Consider the following 22,548-nt stretch of genomic DNA (forward strand, 5'->3'; position numbering starts at 1 on the left):
AATTCTCTGAGGATGTCTGATTTAACAGTGCATACCAAAAAAAAAAAAAAAAGTAAAAGAACACAGACTTCTATGCTTGATAGATGCTGAACTTCTGAATGAATTTATGTGAGTATATTACAAAGATTTTGACACACAAAAAGGGAGACTGCTCTCAAAGAAGAGATTTATCAAAGAGAGAGAGAGAGAAAGTGTTTCTTAGGAAATATTTCATCACTTGGAATTCCAGATTTTTATTTTTTAAATTCTGACCCTGACCCTGTGGGCCTGTCATTACAGTGTTTAAGGCTTAGACTGGGCCTGGAATGAGAATAATCAGTATCCCTGTGCATGGAATAAAATGGGTTAATCCAGAGACTACACTACAAATGATTATTCATCTCATGTGATTTGCACTTCATAGAAAACAAAATGTAAAAAATATTATATGGATTCTTTAAGAACACATTTTGTAATACAGTTATGTCACCAGAGGCCAGTTAATGAGACTGAGCCATTACTGTGTTTTAAGCAACCTCTATAAAAATCTTAAAAGAGCACAAGGGAAAAAAGGAAGCAAAGGAATAAACAGTCATTTTAGTTTGATGTGTAGCAAGAGAAGCAACGAGACATCCTTCTCAAAACCCCCCCAAAACCTACACCTCTCAGTACCCACCAGATCCAAACACACACACACACACACACACACACACACATAACATACCCAACACGCCGACCCCCAGACAACAACATTAAACCCCCTAAAATATACCCTAAAACAATCAAAATAGTGGTTTACCCCCAGTGCTCTCCAGCTCCCCCCTTACTTCACCACTGTACCTTTGATATTTCAATGTACATATATGAACCCAATCAATTCAGATTATTTTTTTTCCTATGTGATTACCATGAACAGTATCATGTTTGTGCATGTGTGTGCATGTACTACAGACCTTGCGTTTAGCGGCAAGCTGCTCCTGGTAGCGTCCAGACGAGTCTCCAGGGATTTCACCAGCCCAGAGATTGAGGCCCACAACAAGATATGCCCAACCCATCACCATCAGAGGCAGGAAATAGATCAGAATCACCACACATACATAGTAACTACAGAGAGAGAGAGAGAGAGAGAGAGAGAGAGAGAGAGAGAGAGAGAGAGAGAGAGAGAGAGTGAGAGAGAGAGAGTATATAAAACAAAGATTGGCGTATAAATATTTAGCCACTTCTTGTCTCTGTTTAAAGTAATCCTACCCTGAATTGAAGAAATGTATGTATGTAAGTGAAGCATAATTTATTATTTGAAAAATCCAATATTACAAAATAGGAAACCAGCTTTCAGAATCCATTAGGATGCCTAGATTTCCCTCACTTTGAATGATTGCAATACATCTGCTCTGCTTTTGTTTTGTTCCACACTTTTTCCAGTGGACAGCACGGTGGTGCAGCAGGTAGGTGTCGCAGTCACACAGCTCCAGGGACCTGGAGGCTGTGGGTTCGAGTCATGCTCCAGGTGACTGTCTGTGAGCAGTTTGGTGTGTTCTCCCGAGCTGGTTTGTTTTGTTACTCATTTACAGACACTGGGGCTTCGTAAAAACTTATTAGACCAGTTTCTAGCATGCAAACAGACTGGAAAGCTAGCAAATGGTGAGAAAAACCTCATTTGCATTTTATAAAAAGAAGTGTTTTTTTATTACAATCATGAACTTCGCCCTTTAACTGACTACTTAACACACTTTGGTTTCAGACTTTCTCCAATCTTTTACCCTCCCTCAAACAATATCCTTGTTCTTGAATGTATTTGCCTTCTGTAACTGACCAGCTAATTTGTTTGCTTGAATGAATCAGTGTCATTGTAAAGCCTCAGTGCTCTAGAAAATACTTTTGAAATGACCATCTTCTGCGATGGCTGAAAAGATCAGCTCTCTTGCCTTTATCTGAATAACCTGCTCTCACAGAGTTTCAATCACCTTGGAGTAGTTCACCTTTTTACAAACTCCAGGGTCAGATTAGCACCAAACAACTGTGATATATCTCACAGCTCTATCCCAGCTCTTATCAAATTTAATATTTTCATTTTTGTTTATTGTAATATAGAATTATGTAATACATATCATCGTCCATCTGTTAATGTCAGAATAACTTTAAAAGGGAATATTTTGTAATTTAGGAAATTTATCTCTAATATATTTTAAAGTTTTTATTCAGCTTTCATTTATCATGTAGTTGAATTTTGTACCTGTACAATTACAGACAGTAGTCCATCTTTTGTTCTGCATATTTTGTAACAACCCCTTTCACCCTGCTATTCTCTGATCACAGCCAAAAGGTGGTGCAGCAGGTAGTGTCGCAGTCACACAGCTCCAGGGACCTGGAGGTTGTGGGTTCGATTCCTGCTCTGTGAGGAGTTGGTGTGTTCTCCCCGTGTCCGCGTGGGTTTCTTCCAGGTGCTCCTGTTTCCTCCCACAATCCAAAAACACACGTTGGTAGGTGGATTGGCGACTCAAAAAGTGTCTGTAGGTGTGTGTGAGTCTGTGTTGCCCTGTGAAGGACTGGTGCCCCCTCCAGGGTGTATTCCTGCCTTGCGCCCAATGATTCCAGGCAGGCTCTGGACCCACCGAGACCCTGAATTGGATAAGCGCTTACAGATAATCAATGAATGGATCGATCACCATGCTGCAGTAACACTGAAGTGGTGATGGTGTGATAGTTTGTGTTTTGCTGACATGAATGGATCAGACACAGCAGTATTATTGGAGTTTTTAACCTCTCGGTGTCACTGCTGGACTGAGAATAGTCAACCAACCAAAAATATCCAGCCAGTTACAATATTAGAGTTAGAGGACAACCAACAAAGCTGCAGCAACAGATGCGCAACTGTCCCTGACTTTATATTTTCATCTTTCTTTATTTCCTTTCAAAACAGTTAATACATTTTTATAAATATATCAAAAGATGCAGAGAACCTAGAACCAGAACAAGACCTAGTGTTAAATGTGAATGTGAATCTGTGAGAATCAGAATCATGAGAAACAGAAAAGGCAACCAAAAAAACTTAACATTAGGGGAGTCTCTGCAGATATCATTCAAAAATCGGAAAGAACTTTCTGTATAAGAGCTGAAGTTGAGATAAAGTAAATACTATGTGTATTGTGTATATAAATGTGTATTAAATATATATGATTTTCCAAACTCATGACACTGAAACGAATGACTTCCAATTAATTCCTCTGGAAATTAAAATAATATGGGGGGTCTCTGAGTTCGGCAAATTACAACTGTAGATTATTTTATTTAATTGAAATTTTAACTAAATTCAAGTCATTATGAAATGTATGTACATGCTCTTCTACTCACACTGAGAAGCCTTGAGTCAATGTGACATCAATACATTTTCAATTTATCTTAAAAGTAAAGTTTCATTATTTCTTGCAATTAATCTAAAGGGACATCAATACAACTTCAATTTCAACAACATCTCCACATCTTCAGCTGAAACTCCAGTACTTTGCTGAGAACTGAGTCTGAAAGACTGGAAATTCATTCTTCCGTTACATTCCTGCCCATTAAAACCCACTAAACCCTCTTTGAAAACACTACTGTTGTTGTTAGTCTCTGTGGAGTGAATCCTGTCTGCTCTGCATTGATGGAGACCCCCACTGTCAAGTGAAGAGACTCCTCTCACAGCTGTCGAGACTCTAGGTCCAAACCAAGACCACACACTCAAAGGCCAAAACTCACACACTGATTAACCGACTACACTGGCCCTCTTTTCCAAAACAAACCCAGATCCTGTATTGCTGAGTCTGTGGAATCTACACCATGTAGATCTAGACAGAGATTGGGCTAAAAACTGAGACCATGCATAACTGGATTTTTTACTGAAGCGAATTTTCACAACTATGGCTGACTGGCAACATTACAACTGAGATAGGAAACAATATATACATCTGTCCAGTTTAAAGAATGTATCTCCATTTTTGTGGATTTTTAGTTTATATTTGTGGTTGTGGTGAAGTGACTGATCAATGAACCATTGAAATGATCAATGATCAAAGAAACAATGGAAATGCTCCAAAATTACTTGGAATAAAATCTTTTAATATTTATTTTGGGACGTACATGTCTTTAATTGGACAGTGACGATATGCATATGAAGCAAAGTAGCTGACCTGCCATAATTAGACCTACATGCTGCAGCAAGCCAGTGGGCAGGAAAATGTTGTTTGACACCAGTCCAGTTGTTGAACATTTTGTGTGGGTGAAGACTAATACATTAAAACAAATCATAATCTGTGGTGACTTATTATGTTTAACTAATTAATGGTGCGTGTATAAAAGCAATATCACACAAAAGGTCCTGCTGTTAAACTGAATATGCAGGCAGAGTGCCAAAGATAATCACAGTAGTGCTGATATTGGATGTAACAGCACTCTCTCTTATGTGACATTGCTTAATTATATTCATGAATATGTATGTATGTGTTGTCTTGTAATCTTTAAATGCTCAATGAAAAACTGCCCCTCAGGGACATAATAAGAAGAATTAATTCAATTCAGCTCAGTTCAGTAAAATTTCTCCCCATTTTATTCACTGATGACACATTTTTTCAAAACGTAACTGTGTAGTTAGATAGCTATCAAACAATGGCACTGTGCTGAAAAACGGGATTCAAACACCCAGATATGTGTTTGTGTCATGATCTGATATTCTAAATTCTCCACACCTGTGTCTATCTGGAATTAAACCCATGACCACAGGAAAGTCCTATGATGAGTAGGAAACCAGTGGGTGTCCAATAACAGGTACCATCCGTGGATTCCCTAGTGTGAAGTGGAAAATCTTCAAATGACTTCATGAAACCTCAGCTAATCTCAGTTTGCATGGTGACACAGGTGGTACACAGAGACATTAGGGGCTTATGTGTTCTGTGGAAACGGGAAAGAGATGGCACCCCATCGATATGTTACAAAGGAGCTCTACAGGGAAATGGCTCCCATTTTGTTTGGCCCCATCCAGCTGAGGACTTCCAGTTCATTTCCCCAGCAATTATCTATAATCAGAGACTGAGAACAACTGGGATCAGAAAGAAATCACCTGCTGAGCTGTTGATTAAAACATTGTTGATTAAAGCTAAAAATTGGCAAAACATTAAGCAATCATCTGTCCATCTCTAGGCCAATCACACTCCTGAACTCTCACGCACAAAGAAAACGTTGATAGATTTATCATGCGGGTTTCCAGACAGCCAGTCAAAACAAGCCCTGGGCTTCCAAAACCTGATCTCTTTCACTGGGCTTCTTTACCAAAATATGGCTCTGTAATCAAGGCTAATTGATCTCTCCTTTTACTGGAAGCCACAAGGGTAATTGCGACATGGAATTAAAAAGCCATATGTGCCCACAAATGGTTCAATTCATAGCGCTAGACAGACTCCTCCAGTTACTGAACATCCTGGCCGAGAGGAAGACACGATGAGAGGAAGAGTGGAAAGCCTCCCAGCGGTCAGTGGTGGAAGGCCATCAAATTTCCTGTCTAGTTTCCCCACTTGCAGACTAAACACCCGGCTGCTTTGTTTGAGAAAGCCAGAGCTCTCCAAGTTACTAACCCGCTGCTGTGTTTAGACAGCAGGACGGTGGAGAGCTTTTGCTCTCTTGTGATTGTCAAACACCAGTGAAAATTAATAAGAACAATTATTAGCTTTCAAAGAGGGATAATGCACACTTGCGCAGATAACGCCGGTTGTATAAACAAATACAGGTGACAGCTATGGTAACATTTAAAGTTACAGTACACAGAGACCAAAGACCACCTGGGGTTAGGTTTAGGATCAGACCAAAGCTTTTTGTAAGGCCTAATAATTATGGTCATCCATCTTTTCTTCAGATTACAAGGAGAAGGCCAGAGCTGCAGAAACAGAAATCCATAGTGATCCAGCTCCTCCCTTATTGTGTTTTCATTGGATTAGATTAAACTAGCTCCTCCCAGTACTAACTAACCCTTACCCTAACCTAACCTTCCATAAAGGAAAAAGTTGGACGTGGGCGGAGCTGGATGTGATCTGACTCCACCCAGTGGATTTCTGTCTCTGCAGTGAGGAGTACTTGATTACAAGGGCATCAATAAGGTGTTACTTCCCTCTTTGCAGCAGTTGTAACCTATACTCTTGTGGGAATGCTTAAGATTTAATATGTTGAATGAATGCTGTGAGCATGTGATGGGTGACAAGAGCATTAGTGAGTTGAGGGACTGATGCTGGATGATTTCTTCTGGATCATTTCAGCTCATCCCCAAGGTATTGGATGGTGTCTCACCACTTCAAGAAATGCAGTTCTAATATTCTGCATTCTGACACTGGACCTGCGTGGACATATTTTAATATGATTAAAGGTACAACATACAGGCACCAGGTATATGGTTAAAACACGCTGTTAAAATGTATGCTGTGATCCTGAATCCTTTTTTAGTGCCACTACAAACCCCTACAAACACAACAGTGGTATTATTACTTTGTGATTTATTGATTTGTTATTTAGAACTTGGGATGCCATCCAAAGGCACTTAAGCCCAAGGGTTTTATGGGACTTCTGTCCAATCTTCTTTAGTCGTTCTGGACACAGTCCCACAACCTTTTGTCTTAACGATGTAGGTTATTTAGTGTTATTCAGCCTAACATTTAAAACCTGTTAGCCAATGCTTTCTTTCTCCTGAGAATGTTATCTACCTCATACGGAGGGTAAAGGAAAATGTAGTTATGTGTGTGGAGAAATCATTCATTTGAATAATTTGAATTGATACAGTACAGTAGAGGGTAAGGTAACATACTCACAAAAGCCACAGCAGGGATTTTGCCCACAGGTTTTCTTCTATTTTGAACTATGCATGTTTTGCTGCTGTCACCTTCTCTTGAAAAAATTGCAATGTAGTTTTCCCTTAATCCAAAATGAATGATTTCAGTTTGGGCACTTGTTCTCCTCCTGCAGTAGTAACAGCCTCTACTCCCATGAGGAGTCTTTACTAGACATTGGAACATTGCTGTATGAATCTGATGGTAGCCACATCATCAGTGAGGTCAGGTACAGATGTTGGATGATTAGTTCTAGCACTCCAGATCAAAAGCATCGGATGGAGCTCTGTCAGTCCACAGAACAGTTCCACTAATCCACAAACTAATGCAGGGGACCTAGGCATTGAACATGGTGGCATTAGGCCTAAGTTCAGATACAGAAGAGCATCCTATTTTTATGGAGCTCATACACAGTGTGAATGCACAATTAACTGTCTGTGTCCAGACAATACATTATTATTGTTAAGGGGTGTGTCCACATGTGTGGAGACAGTGTAAATCTGTCATAATAAAGGTGACAAGGGTACTGCAACTTCTCTCATAATTATGTTATAGTGAGAGCTCTTTTCTTCAGATAATGAAATACATTTCTCCTGGTCTTTTATTACATTATGGGAACAAGACAAGGGCTGCACTCTCCAAATAACAGAACTCTTTTCATGAGATTTCAAGATATTTATGCTATTCTCATAAGTTTTGTTCTCCTGAGTAAAAGTTTTGTTTTATATGATGTAATTAATTTTCTCAAGAAAATTAAATAACATATTATGCTTTACATAGACATGACAGAACACTCAAGCAATGACATGGGTTATTGCTGGTAAAAGATATGAAGGGAATGGAAGTGTTCTACTACAGTCTTTTGCTAGGATTTACTGTGTTATGGCCATGAAATATTACAATATGGAATCCCTCATTAGCAGCAGTGCATTTGGTCATGCTGTTAATATAATGGAAATTTACACTGTTACTTCCTTCAATTATATAATTATTGTATCTTAATCCACTTGCATAAAAATGTCACCCATCAGATTAACAACACATAAAGCTCATTGTGGGGTGTTTCTGAGATAATCAAGCTGGACATTACAGATCTGAACAAATCCACAAATATTTATGTTCATCCTTCCACTGTGAGAAGGCAACACTAAATCTGAAAGGATATGGAACTCCCAACCCACTGTAATATGTAGTTAAACTGACTTTTCATTGAACACACACTATATATCTATATTACATATATATCAGTCCATTCAAAACAGTATTACAATATTATATATGTGCTCCATAACTAACTACACACACACCTCTAGTCTCTGTTCCATGTGAGCAGTAGTGTGTGGAAATCGAGTGTGTGAGAGAGAGAATAAGGAAGAAAAAGAAGAAAGGGAAGCATTAAATACAGAGAAAAGGGAGTACAAGAAAAGAAGAGGCAAAGAGCAGAAAATGATGAGAAAGAACAGTGAGTAGACATATGAAGAATTGAAAAGAAAGGTGTGAAACAGCAAGATAGGTGCACAAGAGCAGAGACCGAGAAATAGAGAGGAACAGAGGGGAGAATGAGAGAACACGTAAGTGATAGAGAAGGTGACAGTTACATGGAGTATAAAGACATATGATGAAGATGACAGACACAGAGAGAGAGAGAGAGAGAGAGAGAGAGAGAGAGAGAGAGAGAGAGAGAACAGGTAATAGAGAAGGGAAGAAAAAGACAGGGAACACAGAGAGACAGAAAGATAACAGAGAAAGTAGAAATGAGAGACAATGTGGAAAAGAGAGAGAGAATGCTCAAAGTACACTGAGATCTGCAAAGCTCTCAGTTCTTGCCTGCCATTGCAAGTGAGAGAGTGAGTAAGATTATAACAAACACATACACTTTTGTAATTCAATTTAATCTTACAGGTGTCCCTCTATTATTATTTTTTTTTTGAGGAAGACTGAATAACAAACCAGTATGTGTGCGTGTGTGTGTAGTGACTTCTCAGATTGAGACTGATATGAGGTCACATGCTTCAGTGAAATCGCACACACTGCCCACACTGACCCAAACAAAGAAAAACATGTCTGAACACTGTCTGGCTGAATTTACCGTGTCCATACCTTTGCTTAATAACATAATTTTATTCAAACTTCAAAGATTACAAAACTTCGGTCTTAGGTGTCTGTTTCATTTTGAGATTCTCAAAATTGAACGTCACTTTCAGTGATGCTGAGCAAATGTTCATTTTTTTATCAGTTTCCTTTCCTCAGTGCTACTCAATAACTTCACATCCTGAAGCAAGAGTGGGGCTTGATTTTCTCTTCTCTTTAAAAGGTGCTCTACTTCTTGTATGCTTGCTATGCTTTAATCTATCTCTGTAGGTCCCACCCTCCTCTCTCTCTCTCTTCCCCCATTTGATTGCTGGACACTGTGCCCTGTGCATAATACTGGCCAGCAATCAAAACTTATGAGCTCCAGTCCAGAAACACACACCCTGGGTTTGTGTGTGTGTGTCTGTGTGTCAGACAATGCAAGCTATTATGGGTATTTTTTATGATGATCTATTTATACCCATCATTCAGATTCATATTTGACCAAACCTGTATAAGCACCTGACCTGAGACCTGTAGTACCCACTGCACAGCTGCGCTTTAAATGATTCTCCAAACACACGTCATGCTTGGGAATAATTTAATGAATAATTCTTGTGCTTAGATCAGTTGTGCAGTTGCACTGAGGTCCAGCCATATCCGTGAGGCTACCATGACAACAGTAGATTAAGCTGTCTACAAGAATTTTTAAGTCCACCAGAGCTTCTATTAAAACCTGCAGTTTGTTACTTAGTTGTGTCTTCTATGCTTTCATAGGAGGATGCTAACTTCAATGAGACAATAATCCCAGCTATACTTCAGTGTAAACCAGGAAAATATCCATATATTATGCTCCTCTTTGTGAAAATACTAATGATCTGATGAGACCTGTCAGTTTTACCACGGTCACATAGCATTTGGTTTAAGTAATGTTTTGTTTTTGTCTCTGGATGATAGTGGAGAGTTGAAAACTGAGAGCATTATGGCAAATTTTGTGGGTTCGGGTCAGACTTTGAGCTATGTAACTGCCAGATATTTTCTTCTGTTCTTGTTTCTGTAAGATTTAAAACTTGGTGTTAATGGTTTTGGTCAGCCTTGTGACTGAATATTCTGCAGCTACTGTATTCAGATTTCAACCGAATTTGCAGGCCAGACTAAAGCTGTGTTTTTCATATCCACAAGGAACCCTGGGTCAGATACCCAGATGTGCCAGACTTTATCAGAAAAATAATAAATGTCTGAGTTGTTCTGACGTGATCAGGGTGATTGTGGCTGTGCTGCTGATTGTGGATGAGCTCTGCAGGTGGAATTGTGCTCTGGTTGACCGCAGGCAAGGCTTTCAGATTGTTCAGCACAGACTGTTCTGTTCTTCAGAGACATGGGGTATGAGTAACTTCTCCTGAGGCGTCGATAGCGCTTTGTTCTTTCCGCCTGAGGGTGAACAAACCTCTCTGAAAGGCTGTGGAGAGAGGCGCCACTTTGCTCTGTCTGCTGAACATGTGTACAACCATGTCGGGAAGGGAGTTAGAGCTCAGCGTGAGAAACTGTATGTGATTCACACTGAAGGCACATCCCAAATCTCCTGTAGGAATTACATACTAAACAGAGGTGAGCAAACAACTCTGTTGGGGAAGGTTAATAACAATTAACTTGGCAAAAAATCTCTGCAAATATTCACATCACTCCCTCTGGGTAGGTATGAAGGCTCTCCTTCTCTTCTCATCAGTCAGCATCCTGCTGGCGTAACTGTTATGGGTTAGTGTTCCCCTCCAAGAGTGTTGAGCTGCCCATTGGTGTTCTGATAGTGGCAGTTGGAAAAGAGGCAGAGATTTTTCACATGCCTAGGAGAATGCACGTGTTCCCATGTTGTTGGGAGTCTTATCTAGCAATGAAATGGGTCAGAGGTACACAATTACAGTCCTGAAGTGTCAATGTAAAAGAAATGTTGGTGTCTTACCAAATAGACTCACAATAGTTTCCACCCATTTGTTTATGGTCAGCTTGGTTGGGTACTATTGAACTGCTGGAGATCAGCCATACAAGTCAGTTCTCTAGAAGAAACTCTTCGATTTACCGAAAAAAAACCTTTCAGTGGGTGACTCTTTAAAGAAAAATCAATGAGTAGGAAGAACCAAGTAAAAACCAAGGGTGTCTCCACAAAATGTAATGTTTTTTCTACCAACATGTTTTCTACAGAACCCTGCAGAATATGCACAACCAAATAGGAACTTATATTTTGAAGTTTGAAACCTAGGAGGGTCCTGTGAGTGCAACATTCTGCTGTCTAACTCTCGAGGAATTCATGCAAATGAGTAAAGTCAGATCACAAACCCTAAAATTAAGCCTTAGAGTTAGTAGTAATTGAACACACACTGGGTGGGAGATATAACATTTTCATATGAGAATAATGTTCAATATGTTTAAAAATGTACAAAATATATACTATAAACTGTTCCGTTTACATACATCATTCAACAATAACATCATGACCACCTTCATGTTTCTACACTCACTGTACTTTGTTTCACCCTGTTCTTCAAAGGACACCCACAGGTTCACCACAGCGCAGGTATGATTTGGGTGGTGCATCATTCTCAGCTCTGCAGTGACAGACATCGCAGAGGTGTGTTAGTGGGTGTTGTGCTGTTACAAGTGAATCAGACACAGCAGTGCGGCTGGAGTTTTTAAAGCCCTCACACCGACCAATCCAGCCAACAACATCCTGTTTCCAGTGATGAAGGACTAGAATACAATCAACAAAAACAGTTGACAGATGAGCTATTGTCTCTGTCTTTACATCTACAAGGTGGACCAACAAGGTAGATGTATCTTACTGAGTGGACAGTGAGTGGGCATGAAGTTTAAAAACTCTACAAATTGCAATAGACCTACAAATTGCTCCTGTATGGTCAGTGGACCTCAGAGAATGGACAGTGAGTGTAGAAACAAGGAGGTGGTCATAATGTTTCTATACTCAATGGTTGATCGCTGTACATCTCTTTTTTTCTGATTTAGTGGCACTCCCCAAAACCCAAGAGAAGTTGAGGGTAATGTTTTTGTTTTCCTTTTTTTAATGTAAAAAAATAAAGGAACTCTTATTTTAACAGTTGCTATTAAAAATCAGAGAGTATTGAAGCCCACTCTCTAGCCCTACTTCCCATATCCCTAAGGGCAGAGATTTGGTTGGAGAGTTGGGAGGGAAGATAATGGCTGGTGAGGTCAGGGCAAGGGTCTCCAATTTTGGTGATGAACTGGAGAAGAGCTGTTTGGTGATTTCCCTGACTCATGGTGACTCACTGGGTAATGACCCATTGCAAAAGGTGTGCTAGAACAAACAAATCTCTAAACTGTGCTGGACTGAGGCCCTCTAGCCCCAGAATTAGTGACCCCTGAATTCGGGAGCATCTGAATCACAGGGACAAGACGACACCAGCTGAAAGACTACACTCTACAAAAGCACAGCAGTCGCCGTCTTTTCTGCTGGAGACAGAAGAAGACCTGAACAAAACATGCAGGTCATGGATAGAAAGTCTGAGTTGGATATCAACAAAACTCTCGCATTAACCAAGTAAACGAGGATTATTTTTGAAACCTGACAAGTTGGAAACCCTGTTAGAGCATCAGCACCTTTAGAAGATAATTATAAATAATTCAACATTTGGATGTTTTAAAACATGTTTTAATTTTGATTATTTAAACTTGAAAACAGACCAAATATGTAAATATAAAATTTAGGCTGGGTTGTTAATTACTGGGCTGACATTTATATTTCAGCCTTTTTTTTATTTTTTTAATTGGTGTGGACAGTATAGCTGGGATTTTCAAAAATATCCAGATTTGTGTGGACAAGGCCTGAGGAAAGAATCTGTTTCCTGGTTATTCATAGTGCCTCTTCAACTGCGCTCAAAATGCCTGATTAAATATTTTGTAGAATTTTTGTCAATAAAGGAGACACTACTGTCACACAAGGATTGGTGCATTATGTTTTTTAGCTGTTGTTGGCCACAGTCACACAAAATTTTCACTCTAACAGCATATTCTCAGATTGCTCTCTCCCAGGCATTCAGTGATGTTAAGATCTCACACTGGATAGAGTTCATTTTTCATTCATTTCCAGCAGTTTTTTTCTTTTTTTGTCCATTCCTTTCCTTTATCAGTAAGACTCCTTCATGTATATTCTGAAATATCTGTTGAGCTGGGACCAGTTTCACGTTTCTTCTGCAAACCATGCCCAGCAAACTATCTAGAAGGCTACTAGGATTCAAACAAAAAATGCTAACTGTATAGCTTACCTCAGAGAGGCCCATTTTCAAGGAACTGAAACGGCTATACTCCCATCTGCTAAATAATATTTATGGCAAATTTTGGCCTAATCTAATGGGTTATTAATTAATTGTATTAATTATAATTAATACAAAGAAAGAAGAAAAAATATTTTTAGAGGAAGGAGGAGATGGAAAGAGGAAATGCATGAATAAGAGGAAAGGGATCAAGAGGAGAATCATAAAAAGACGCTGTACCTACAGTGGTATGGACAGTGATTAGTCTCAAAATACTTGACAAATGCATAAATATTAATCCACAAATTAAACACAAGTGACAAATATGTTTCACTATTCACAAATAAATATATCCCAATCGGAGTCTTATAGTCTGCAGTTTGTACATACAGTTAAATTCATAAATACACATTTTTGGTTTTCACAGACATATCATCACTATGTGAAAATAAATACATTTATTTAAAATTACATTACATATATTTGTAAAGTCATAGTCCCTCGAATTTATAAATTGTAGAATCTGCATTTGTGGATCATGTCACTCACCTGTTGTCCATGACGTATTTTTGTTCATTTCTTTATCAGAGAGAACTTGGCATTGTTTAGTGTATGATACCACTACAATATGAATCCACTGTAAACAATGGTTAAACCATGCCATTTATTGACTTGATGCATTTATGTCTGCATCTGTCCTGATTTAAGTTAAATATCCAGTTTGTTGAAAAGAGTAAAAAGGAATAATATATAGGATAATCTTCTTTATCTTAATAAACTGGGATAATCAACTGTACAGAGAGGGCCATTTATATGGATACACCGTAATAAAATGGGAATGGTTGGTGATATTAACTTCCTGATTGTGGCACATTAGTATATGGGAGGGGGGAAACTTTTCAAGATGGGTGGTGACCATGGTGGCCATTTTGGATCCAACTTTTGTTTTTTCAATGTGTGTCATGCAACACATCAAACATATTGGGAATTTCACAAGAAAAACAATGGTGTGCTTGGTTTTAACGTAACTTTATTATTTCATGAGTTATTTACAAGTTTCTGACCACTTATAAAATGTGTTCAAAGTAGTGCCCATTGTGTTGATTTGTCAATGCTACCCTCTTCTCCCACTCTTCACACACTGATAGCAACACCGCAGGAGAAATGCTAGCACAGGCTTCCAGTATTCATAGTTTCAGGTGCCTTGGTCACCATGGTCACCACCCATCTTGAAAAGTTTTCCCCCTCCCATATACTAATGTGCCACAAACAGGAAGTTACCCTGTACTTTTAACCCAAACCGAATTTGGACACTAAAAGCTGTGTTGTGTATAAAGAATGGGCAACTACATAACAGCGTGTTGCGGGTAGGGTTTGCCATTTCTGAGGACAAACTTCATAGCAACAGAACAAAACAATGGACAGAGTATTTTGCAAAATCCATGTAAAGAAATCCCAGTTAAAATTTCTTACTGAACGTGAGCAAAGACTAGAGACAGACATGAGTAATTCAGCAAAAAGGGCAAAGTGGAAACGTGAAAAACAAACTGAGTTCATACCCAGCAAAACACTCCTTAGCCCAGAAGGGCTAAATCTAGAAGCATAGAGAGAACACTGAACTGAAGGTAAATAATGTGGCCAATTTTCATTTCATTAGAGTCCTAAAAGCTTTGTTTAACAACGCTGCGCCTCCTTCACCTACTGATATACAACTGATATAAGTTGAGAGCTGTAAGCACCTGCTTCAAGCGCCACAGTTTTCACCTATTGTCTATTAAAGCACATATTATATCGATCTTTCTTCATGTTGTTTCTTTCAAAATGCTTATTTCCCCAAAATTGTATATGTTCTCATAAATGTATAATTGTGTTTAAAGCGTTTTGTTTAGGCCTGGTTATTTGTATGTTTAGCAATTAATTTAGTATTCATTCATTGTCTGAAACCGCTTATCCGGAGGCTACACTCAATCACTGGGCACAAGGTGGGAACACACTCCGGAGGGGGCGCCAGTCCTTCACAGGGTGACACACACTCACACCTACGGACACTTTTTAGTCACCAATCCACATACCAACATGTGTTTTTGGACCGTGTGAGGAAACCGGAGCACACAGAGGAAACCCACGCAGACACAGGGAGAACACACCACACTCCTCACAGACAGTCACCCACAGTGGGACTTGAACCCTGGAGCTGTTTGACTGTGACACTACCTGCTGTGCCACCCACCGCAAGACATTCATAGGATTCATAGACGGTACTTGGGGGGCTTTGATTTGAAAATAAGTGGTACTTAGTTTAAAAACTTTAAGAACCACTGCCTTATAGGGATAAACAGAATAAGAACACAACAGAGTGTTATTTAGAAAAAATAAAAGTGATTAACGGACTTGATCCATACGAAAATAAAGTGCACAGATGATTTAAACGAGCTACCACAAGTTACATTCCCTGACTTGTTCCATGGTTCCACAATTTTATTTCAAAGCTGGAAAATCGAAAAAAAAAAAACACACTACATTTGCGATAGGTTTTCCACTCGAGACACAGCAACCTTTCACCATTTCACCGATGTTCATGCCGTTTTAGGCTGGATAACATAAACAACACTGCAATGTTTATGTATCCACTCTCCGCCGCTTGTCCTCTTTTCCCAAAATGCCAGAGAAGCCTTGTGTTGCTCACAGCGGTTGACGTCCCATGCCCATTTTTTATTGTTACTGATACGAGAAGCATTGTGTTCCGTATTTTTGAGGTTGGACTGTTAAGAGGGGTGATTTGTTTCAGACAGACAGAACCTGCTCTCCCTCAGCTGGAGGGAGGGACAGAAACGCCACGTAAACAGAAATGCGCTTCTCATTGGTGATTACTCTTATTTAGCCAATCAGCAGCCGGAGTTAGCGGTTATTTATTTACTGCGGCAGCCAATTGAGTCACAGTCCCGCCTACAAGTGTTTTTTTTTTGCAGCGGCCCTGAGAGCAACAGGTCAGTCCTGAAACACTGGTAAAGACAGCAGTGTTACATAGCGGTAGCTTGTTCGCCTACTGGCCACACTTGTGGATGAGGCAACATTTGGGATCAGGCTGCATTTGTGTGTGGATCGGGTGAAATGCGAAAGAAAGTCTCAAAATCCAAAAACCCGCCAGAGGAAATTAACAAAAATATGTCACCAAAACAGGCGAGTAATTTGATCCACAAATGCAGATGCCACAATTTATAAATTCGAGACTATGACTTTACAAATATATGCAATGTAAATTTAAACAAATGTATTTATTTTCACATTAAATGATAACATATCTGTAAAAACCAGAACCTGTATTGACCAATTTGGTCCAGACCGCGAGACACAGATTGGGATATAATTATTTGTGAATAATGACACATCTGTGACTTGTGTTTAATTAGTTGGTAAACATTTACGCATTTGTCAATATTTTGAGACTAATCTCTCTCCATAACATTGAGCCTGCTGAGCAGGACTAAATTCCATTAACTGTCCATACCAATGCTTGTCACAAATAATTTCTTTTAATCTCTCTTCGCAGCTCTACAATCTATGGCGGAGTTCTGACATCTCGATTTGATGGAGTGTGGGTGTTTTTTTTTTTTTGTTTTTTTTTTGCCTGAGGTGGGTTGCAGTGTGAGAAATAGCTCAACGGATCGTCATCCTTTTTTCAAGGTGAACTTTACATCCCACTGCTTCTCTGGAGAATGAGGAAGAACCATGATATTAACTTGTTTCATGTTTCTACTGAACCCAAACATATGGCCTTCCTCTGGGCCTCAGTGTGTTTCCTGATAACGGAGGCACCAACAACAATAAGAAAATTAACCCCCTGGCGAAATTTTTTTATTATTATTATTATTATTATCGTTACACTTATATAGCGCCTTTCTAGACACCCAAGGACGCTTTACAATCTACACTGCTCAGAACGCTCAATTCACACACACACACTGGCGAGAAGCGGCAGCCAAACGCGCACAGCGTACTCTCAACCAGAAACGACCGTCCACCTGGAGGACTGCATCGGGCACTAGGATTTCACCCAGGACAGAGTGCCAATCTATATCTGGGCACACACACATTCACACTCATTAACTCACAAACCAGGACAGTTATTACAGAAGCCAATTCACCTACCCTCCATGTTTTTGGACTGTGGGAGGAAACCGGAGCCCCCGGAGGAAACCCACGCAGACACGGGGAGAACATGGAAACTCCACCCAGATGGGACTTGAACCCAAGATCCCAGTGCTGGGAGGCGAACGTGCTAACCACCAAGCCATGAGATTGGGGAGCTACTCTTTTTTACTCACTTCTGTGTTATATTCTTTCTTTTATATTTGCATTACTATTATATATTTATATGTATATGTATATTTGTATATTTCGTTATAAATCTTTTTATAAATTGTTTTGTTTACAGTTGGTACATTTTTTTTGCACTAAAAAGGAGTAGCTCCCCAATCTCTTTGTACATTCTGTATAATGACAATAAAGATCATCATCATCACATATGTCTTCAAGACTAATACAGTGATTTAAAATATGTAGTTTAACTGAATCCCTGCTTTATGAAAAACAGCAGTATTTTGGGATTGTGCATGTGGGGCTACTCAGTGTTCTGCTTGAGAGAGCAGTAGTCTGGAAATAGGTCCAATGGTCCACTGCCACAAGCTATTGTGTTTAATTTATTAAGACCGGAACAACAGCAAAGCCTGCAAGCCATTACCCCAGACTCCTATATTAATTTAGAAAATACCAAAAAACAAAGAATTTCTCCCTTAAAGCAAATAAATTTGACTACTCATTACATTTGGTGTGTAAAACCCGCTTCCTTAGATTTGTACTGGAGCTAAGCAAATATTGAAGTTTACACAAATAATGGAAGCTTATATTCAGTAATAAATCATCACTGAATGGCTAATTAATTTCAGAAATGTTTATATTCTATAAAGACAAAGAATATACGTGTCTGTGGCTGCACTACACCAGTCTGCACAAAGCAAAAATAATATATTAATACATAGCAGAAAAAGTACACATACAAAAGCAAACAATGACATACAAGAACACACCTAACAACAAATACTAGATTCAAAAATATATGAGTAACCTGCGTTACAGCTACACCTTTATCAAATATAAATTTAAAATCTACATCTTCGTAATTGCTGGTGTACTGATAGTCCACTAGCAAAACACAAATTAAAAGCTCCTTCCAAAACTTTTGGGATGATTTGGAGTGCCAAAAAATAATTATCCCACATCAGAACCTGGCCTTACTAATAATCTCATGGCTGAATGCTACTAAACCTCACAGAAATGTTCCAACATTTAGAATAAAGGCTTTCCACATGAGATATGGTTAATGAATTTTTGAATGAGAGTTTGTTCAAAATCATCTGGTTATATAGTGTAGATTCTTAAGATGCCATACAAGTAACAGCTGCTGAAGATTAAATCAACTCACTGGCTACTGTATGTCCAATCTGGTTTTGTACTCATTGTGCTTCTCCAAACCCGTGTCCAAATAAACTGATCGAGTCAGATACGAAGAAAACTGATCTGAGCTTTTGACCACAGAACAAACTAAACCACAGAAAACAAACAGGAACTGATAGGGGTCTTTAAACCTTTATCCATTTAAACCTTCAGCTAAACAATTTGCCTGAAGGTAGATTGTATTTCCAAGACACAGATTAGCTCTCCTGCAGGGCTAACATTGTTAACTGAGAATTCTCCACTCGAGATATGTAGAGGATACATTTTCTAGTTCAGGATTAAGATGAATGGCCGGCTGTGCAAATGTAGTTGAAAAGGAAGGAACATGAATGAATAATCTCCAGTGATTTAATACTTTTTGAATTACAGTTCTGCAAAAATAAAGACACCATGCAGACCTATTGACAAAGCATTTGTCACACTTGTGTTACTGATATTTCAGAAATGAGGAGACAGTCATTCATGTCATTATACTTATTATTAGATGTCTGTGAGAGTATTTTAGACATGTGCATAATGCCTGGTGTTTCAAAAATGGCAACTGTATGTCTCATGTAACATTTCATATGGCCTTGCTTAATAAAGGTCACAAGTTTTTTTCATAGAGGCTACAATTTTTTACAAAATAAAGCCACAATTTCTACTCAGATAAACAGCAAAATCACTCTTACATTGTTTTGAAGTTCATGAAGGTGTACTCAGGCCAGTCAATGTAACAAACAATACGGCCGGGCAGCTGCTCTGTGTCGGAGTAGTAGTACTGTGGGAAGGCCAGCAGGAGCGCTAACACCCAGATCACACCAATGATCAGCTTGGTCTGAGTGGATGACAGACGCTGTTTCAGGGGATGGATGATGGCCATGTACCTGAGGGGGTGTCAGAAAATATATCAGTTATTATCACCAAACACTTTAAAAAGGAAGTGGAGACATGTCACTGGTTAAAACGGAATAAGAATTCCTGTAACACATAACATAGCGTATTATTATGTTATGTCTCTTTGAGCCATTTCGATTAGATATAGATTTGGATTTGTATGTCTCTATTTAAAGAGATCTAAGCCTGATCTTGTATGAATAGTTGCCTGGGAACTATTTTAAGATGGCTGCTGAGAGGGCATTTCCCATAAAGGTATCTAACCCTTTAGAGCTGAAACAGGTGATTTTGTAGAAATCAATGATTAATCCATATTTTACAAGAATATAACCCAAAAAGTCCCATTCATTACATTCAGCCCTCACTCTAAAGCAGTTCCCCTAAAACACAAATACACATGTGGCACAATGGTACAATGCCTCACCCCAACACAATCCACTTACTTCATGTTTCATTCACGTGTTAAAAAAAAAAAAAAAAAAAAAAAAACAGATTTAAAATTCAGATTTAAAATTCTTGGTTTTATGTCAAGAAACATATAATGAAAAAACATGGTTGTATCTACCTAAATATGACTTACTATATTATATTTACTACAACTGTAGATGGATTCTCAGACAGTCATTTCATTCAATAGACTGTATTTTTCTGCCAATGGAGAATCTCAATTTAGAGTGCTGTGAATGCAGTGTGTTTGGTTTAGGATTCATTTCTGCATAGGAAACTAACTTACAGACATGATTCTTTAGCTAACTAAAAATATCTTAAATACATATTTTCAAAGTGCTGCCATTAGACAGTTCATCACCCAAGGAGAAGAAAAATAACTGGCCATTCTGTTACATTGGTTAGCATGGCACTAAATGATTGACACAAATATAATCTGTTGTCTTTTAATAAAGGAAATATAAAAAGTTCATGATTGTGAATTTAAAAATGCAGGCCTATTTTATATATCCAAGGCCAATTTTTCCCCAAAATTTTTTGCTGCTCCGGATTTCATTCAAAGCCAGAGCCTACCAATGTATTTTTGGGAACATATTAACACTGTGTCATGCTTTTGTTGTAATATATTTATGGATTGTTTTGTCCAAGTTAATTAGGCATGTTACAACTTGTATGGCGTACTTTGGCTAGTTTTTAAAACCCAAACGGACTGATGGGATTAGCTTAGCCTATCTTGTATCCCATCCACCCATCTAAGGGTGTTTCTTGTTCCATCTGGTGCTTTCAATTCATTTCCTCAGATTTTAGTTGTAATGATGGTCCCATTACTGCAAAATGTAGTTTCAGGAATATATTAAAAAACAAAAAGTAAAATCAAAGCTGTCTCCCAGCAGTATAACTATTAAAAATCCATGGATAATCTTCATTAGGTTTTTCAGCCATATTACACCACTGTTGAACATTTTGGAGGTGTTGTGGGTTTAATTCAGTGAAACACAGATGAGCAGAGGTGCCTACCTGATGACCCCTGTGAAGAGCTAGTGATGCAGTGGGTGTTTTGAGCATGGATGTAGTGAATGGGTTGGGCACAATGGAGAAAAAGTTGGCCTCCCGAATTGTGACTCTATAATTTGCACTCTGGAGCCTTTCACTGTGTGAAGACAACTCAAAACAGGGTCTGAAAAGATGTGCCACGCTCAAGAGAAAAGGAAATAGACACAAATTTTGAATCACTTGGATGGCAACAAGCAGAAAATGCAACCAACATCCAATACTAAACTTTTAAAGTGTGGCAGCAGATTTCCTTAAATAAAAGGAAACAAGGCTCCAAAAATTGAAAGCTGTAAATTTAATTTTTAGTTAAATACATGTTTCCTAATACCTATTTTAAATGGACAATAAATAAATGTATGGTGGTCTCTGACTGTATATTTTTTTAACTAAAGGAAAAGATGCATATGTTTATTAATGGAACATTCATGCTGCATTTATGTCTAGTGTGATTTGTTATGAATAATTCATAAATCTGATCTGGTCCAATGTTCCCAGGAAAAAGACTCCAGAAATAATCAATGTGCATATTTATTTGCATGAACAAACATTTGCCAACATGAAAAGAAAGAATGATCAGTGATTGCATGATTTTTTTCACCTGCCAATAAACAACTAATTGAGCAGCTGTGAAAGGTTTTGTAGCAGTTTATCTGGAGTGAATTTAATTATTTTACCAAACAACTTCTTCTTGGAATCTGAAAAGCATGTTAGTGCCTCTCACTCCTGGTGGTGAACATGAATTAATGCTTCAGTCTCTCTTTTCATGAGAGAAAAATTGAGTAAATTATGGTTGTTTTTGACACATGGAGATGTGTAAATGAAGGCAGGTTGCTTTGTGAATTAATTAGGCAACATGTGGCTCACAACTTTATTTCTGAACCACACTCTTCACCTCAACAAACTACACAATTTTCTCTCAGGAATGCTTATAAAAGGGCATTCTCATCTTTCTTTTTTACGCCTTATTTTTTACTAGCAGGGAACAAATGTTGCAAACTTGTAGAATGTGACTAGGGGGCTCCACCTGGAACAAACTGTTGTTCAATGTTCTGTTTGGACAAGACTGTCAAATTCTGGGACCCTCATATCATACGGGTCAAACCATGCCTTTAAGCACTCAATCTTCACAATCCTATAAATTCTTTATATTTTCAATTGCTAGCAGGTCAACAAAATGTCATAACATTCCACACACTGAGAGCCAGCAATGTCTTACTGAATCCAATAACATTGTTACAGTACAAGGGCAAAAGTATTAAGAAACCTACACATTACCCCTAAAGGAGATTTTATGGTGTCCCATTCTAAATCCATAGGCATTAATATGTAGTTGGTCCCCACTTTGCAGCTGTAACATCTTCCACTCTTCTGGGAAGACTTTCTACAAGATCTTTGAGTGTGTCTGGGTTTTTTTCATTCATTCATTCATAAGGTAATTTGTGAGATCAGATTGTAATGTTGGATGAGAGGTCCTGGCCCACAATGTA

The 22,548-nt window shown here is 38.5% G+C and overlaps 1 protein-coding gene across 1 annotated transcript in view; it reads right to left on the bottom strand.

Annotated features, from left to right (window-relative positions):
* Positions 1-22,548, bottom strand: part of tacr1a (tachykinin receptor 1a) — a 37,529-nt gene that overhangs the window by 3,778 nt on the left and 11,203 nt on the right. The window contains exons 2-3 of the mRNA XM_066657354.1: positions 19,357-19,551; positions 933-1,083 (exon numbers count right to left, since the gene is read on the bottom strand). Of these exons, the coding sequence (XP_066513451.1) occupies positions 933-1,083; positions 19,357-19,551 (346 nt within the window). The remainder of the gene's footprint in view (positions 1-932; positions 1,084-19,356; positions 19,552-22,548) is intronic.

This window comes from Hoplias malabaricus, chromosome Y (genome assembly GCF_029633855.1).
Source record: "Hoplias malabaricus isolate fHopMal1 chromosome Y, fHopMal1.hap1, whole genome shotgun sequence".
Lineage (NCBI taxonomy): Eukaryota > Metazoa > Chordata > Actinopteri > Characiformes > Erythrinidae > Hoplias > Hoplias malabaricus.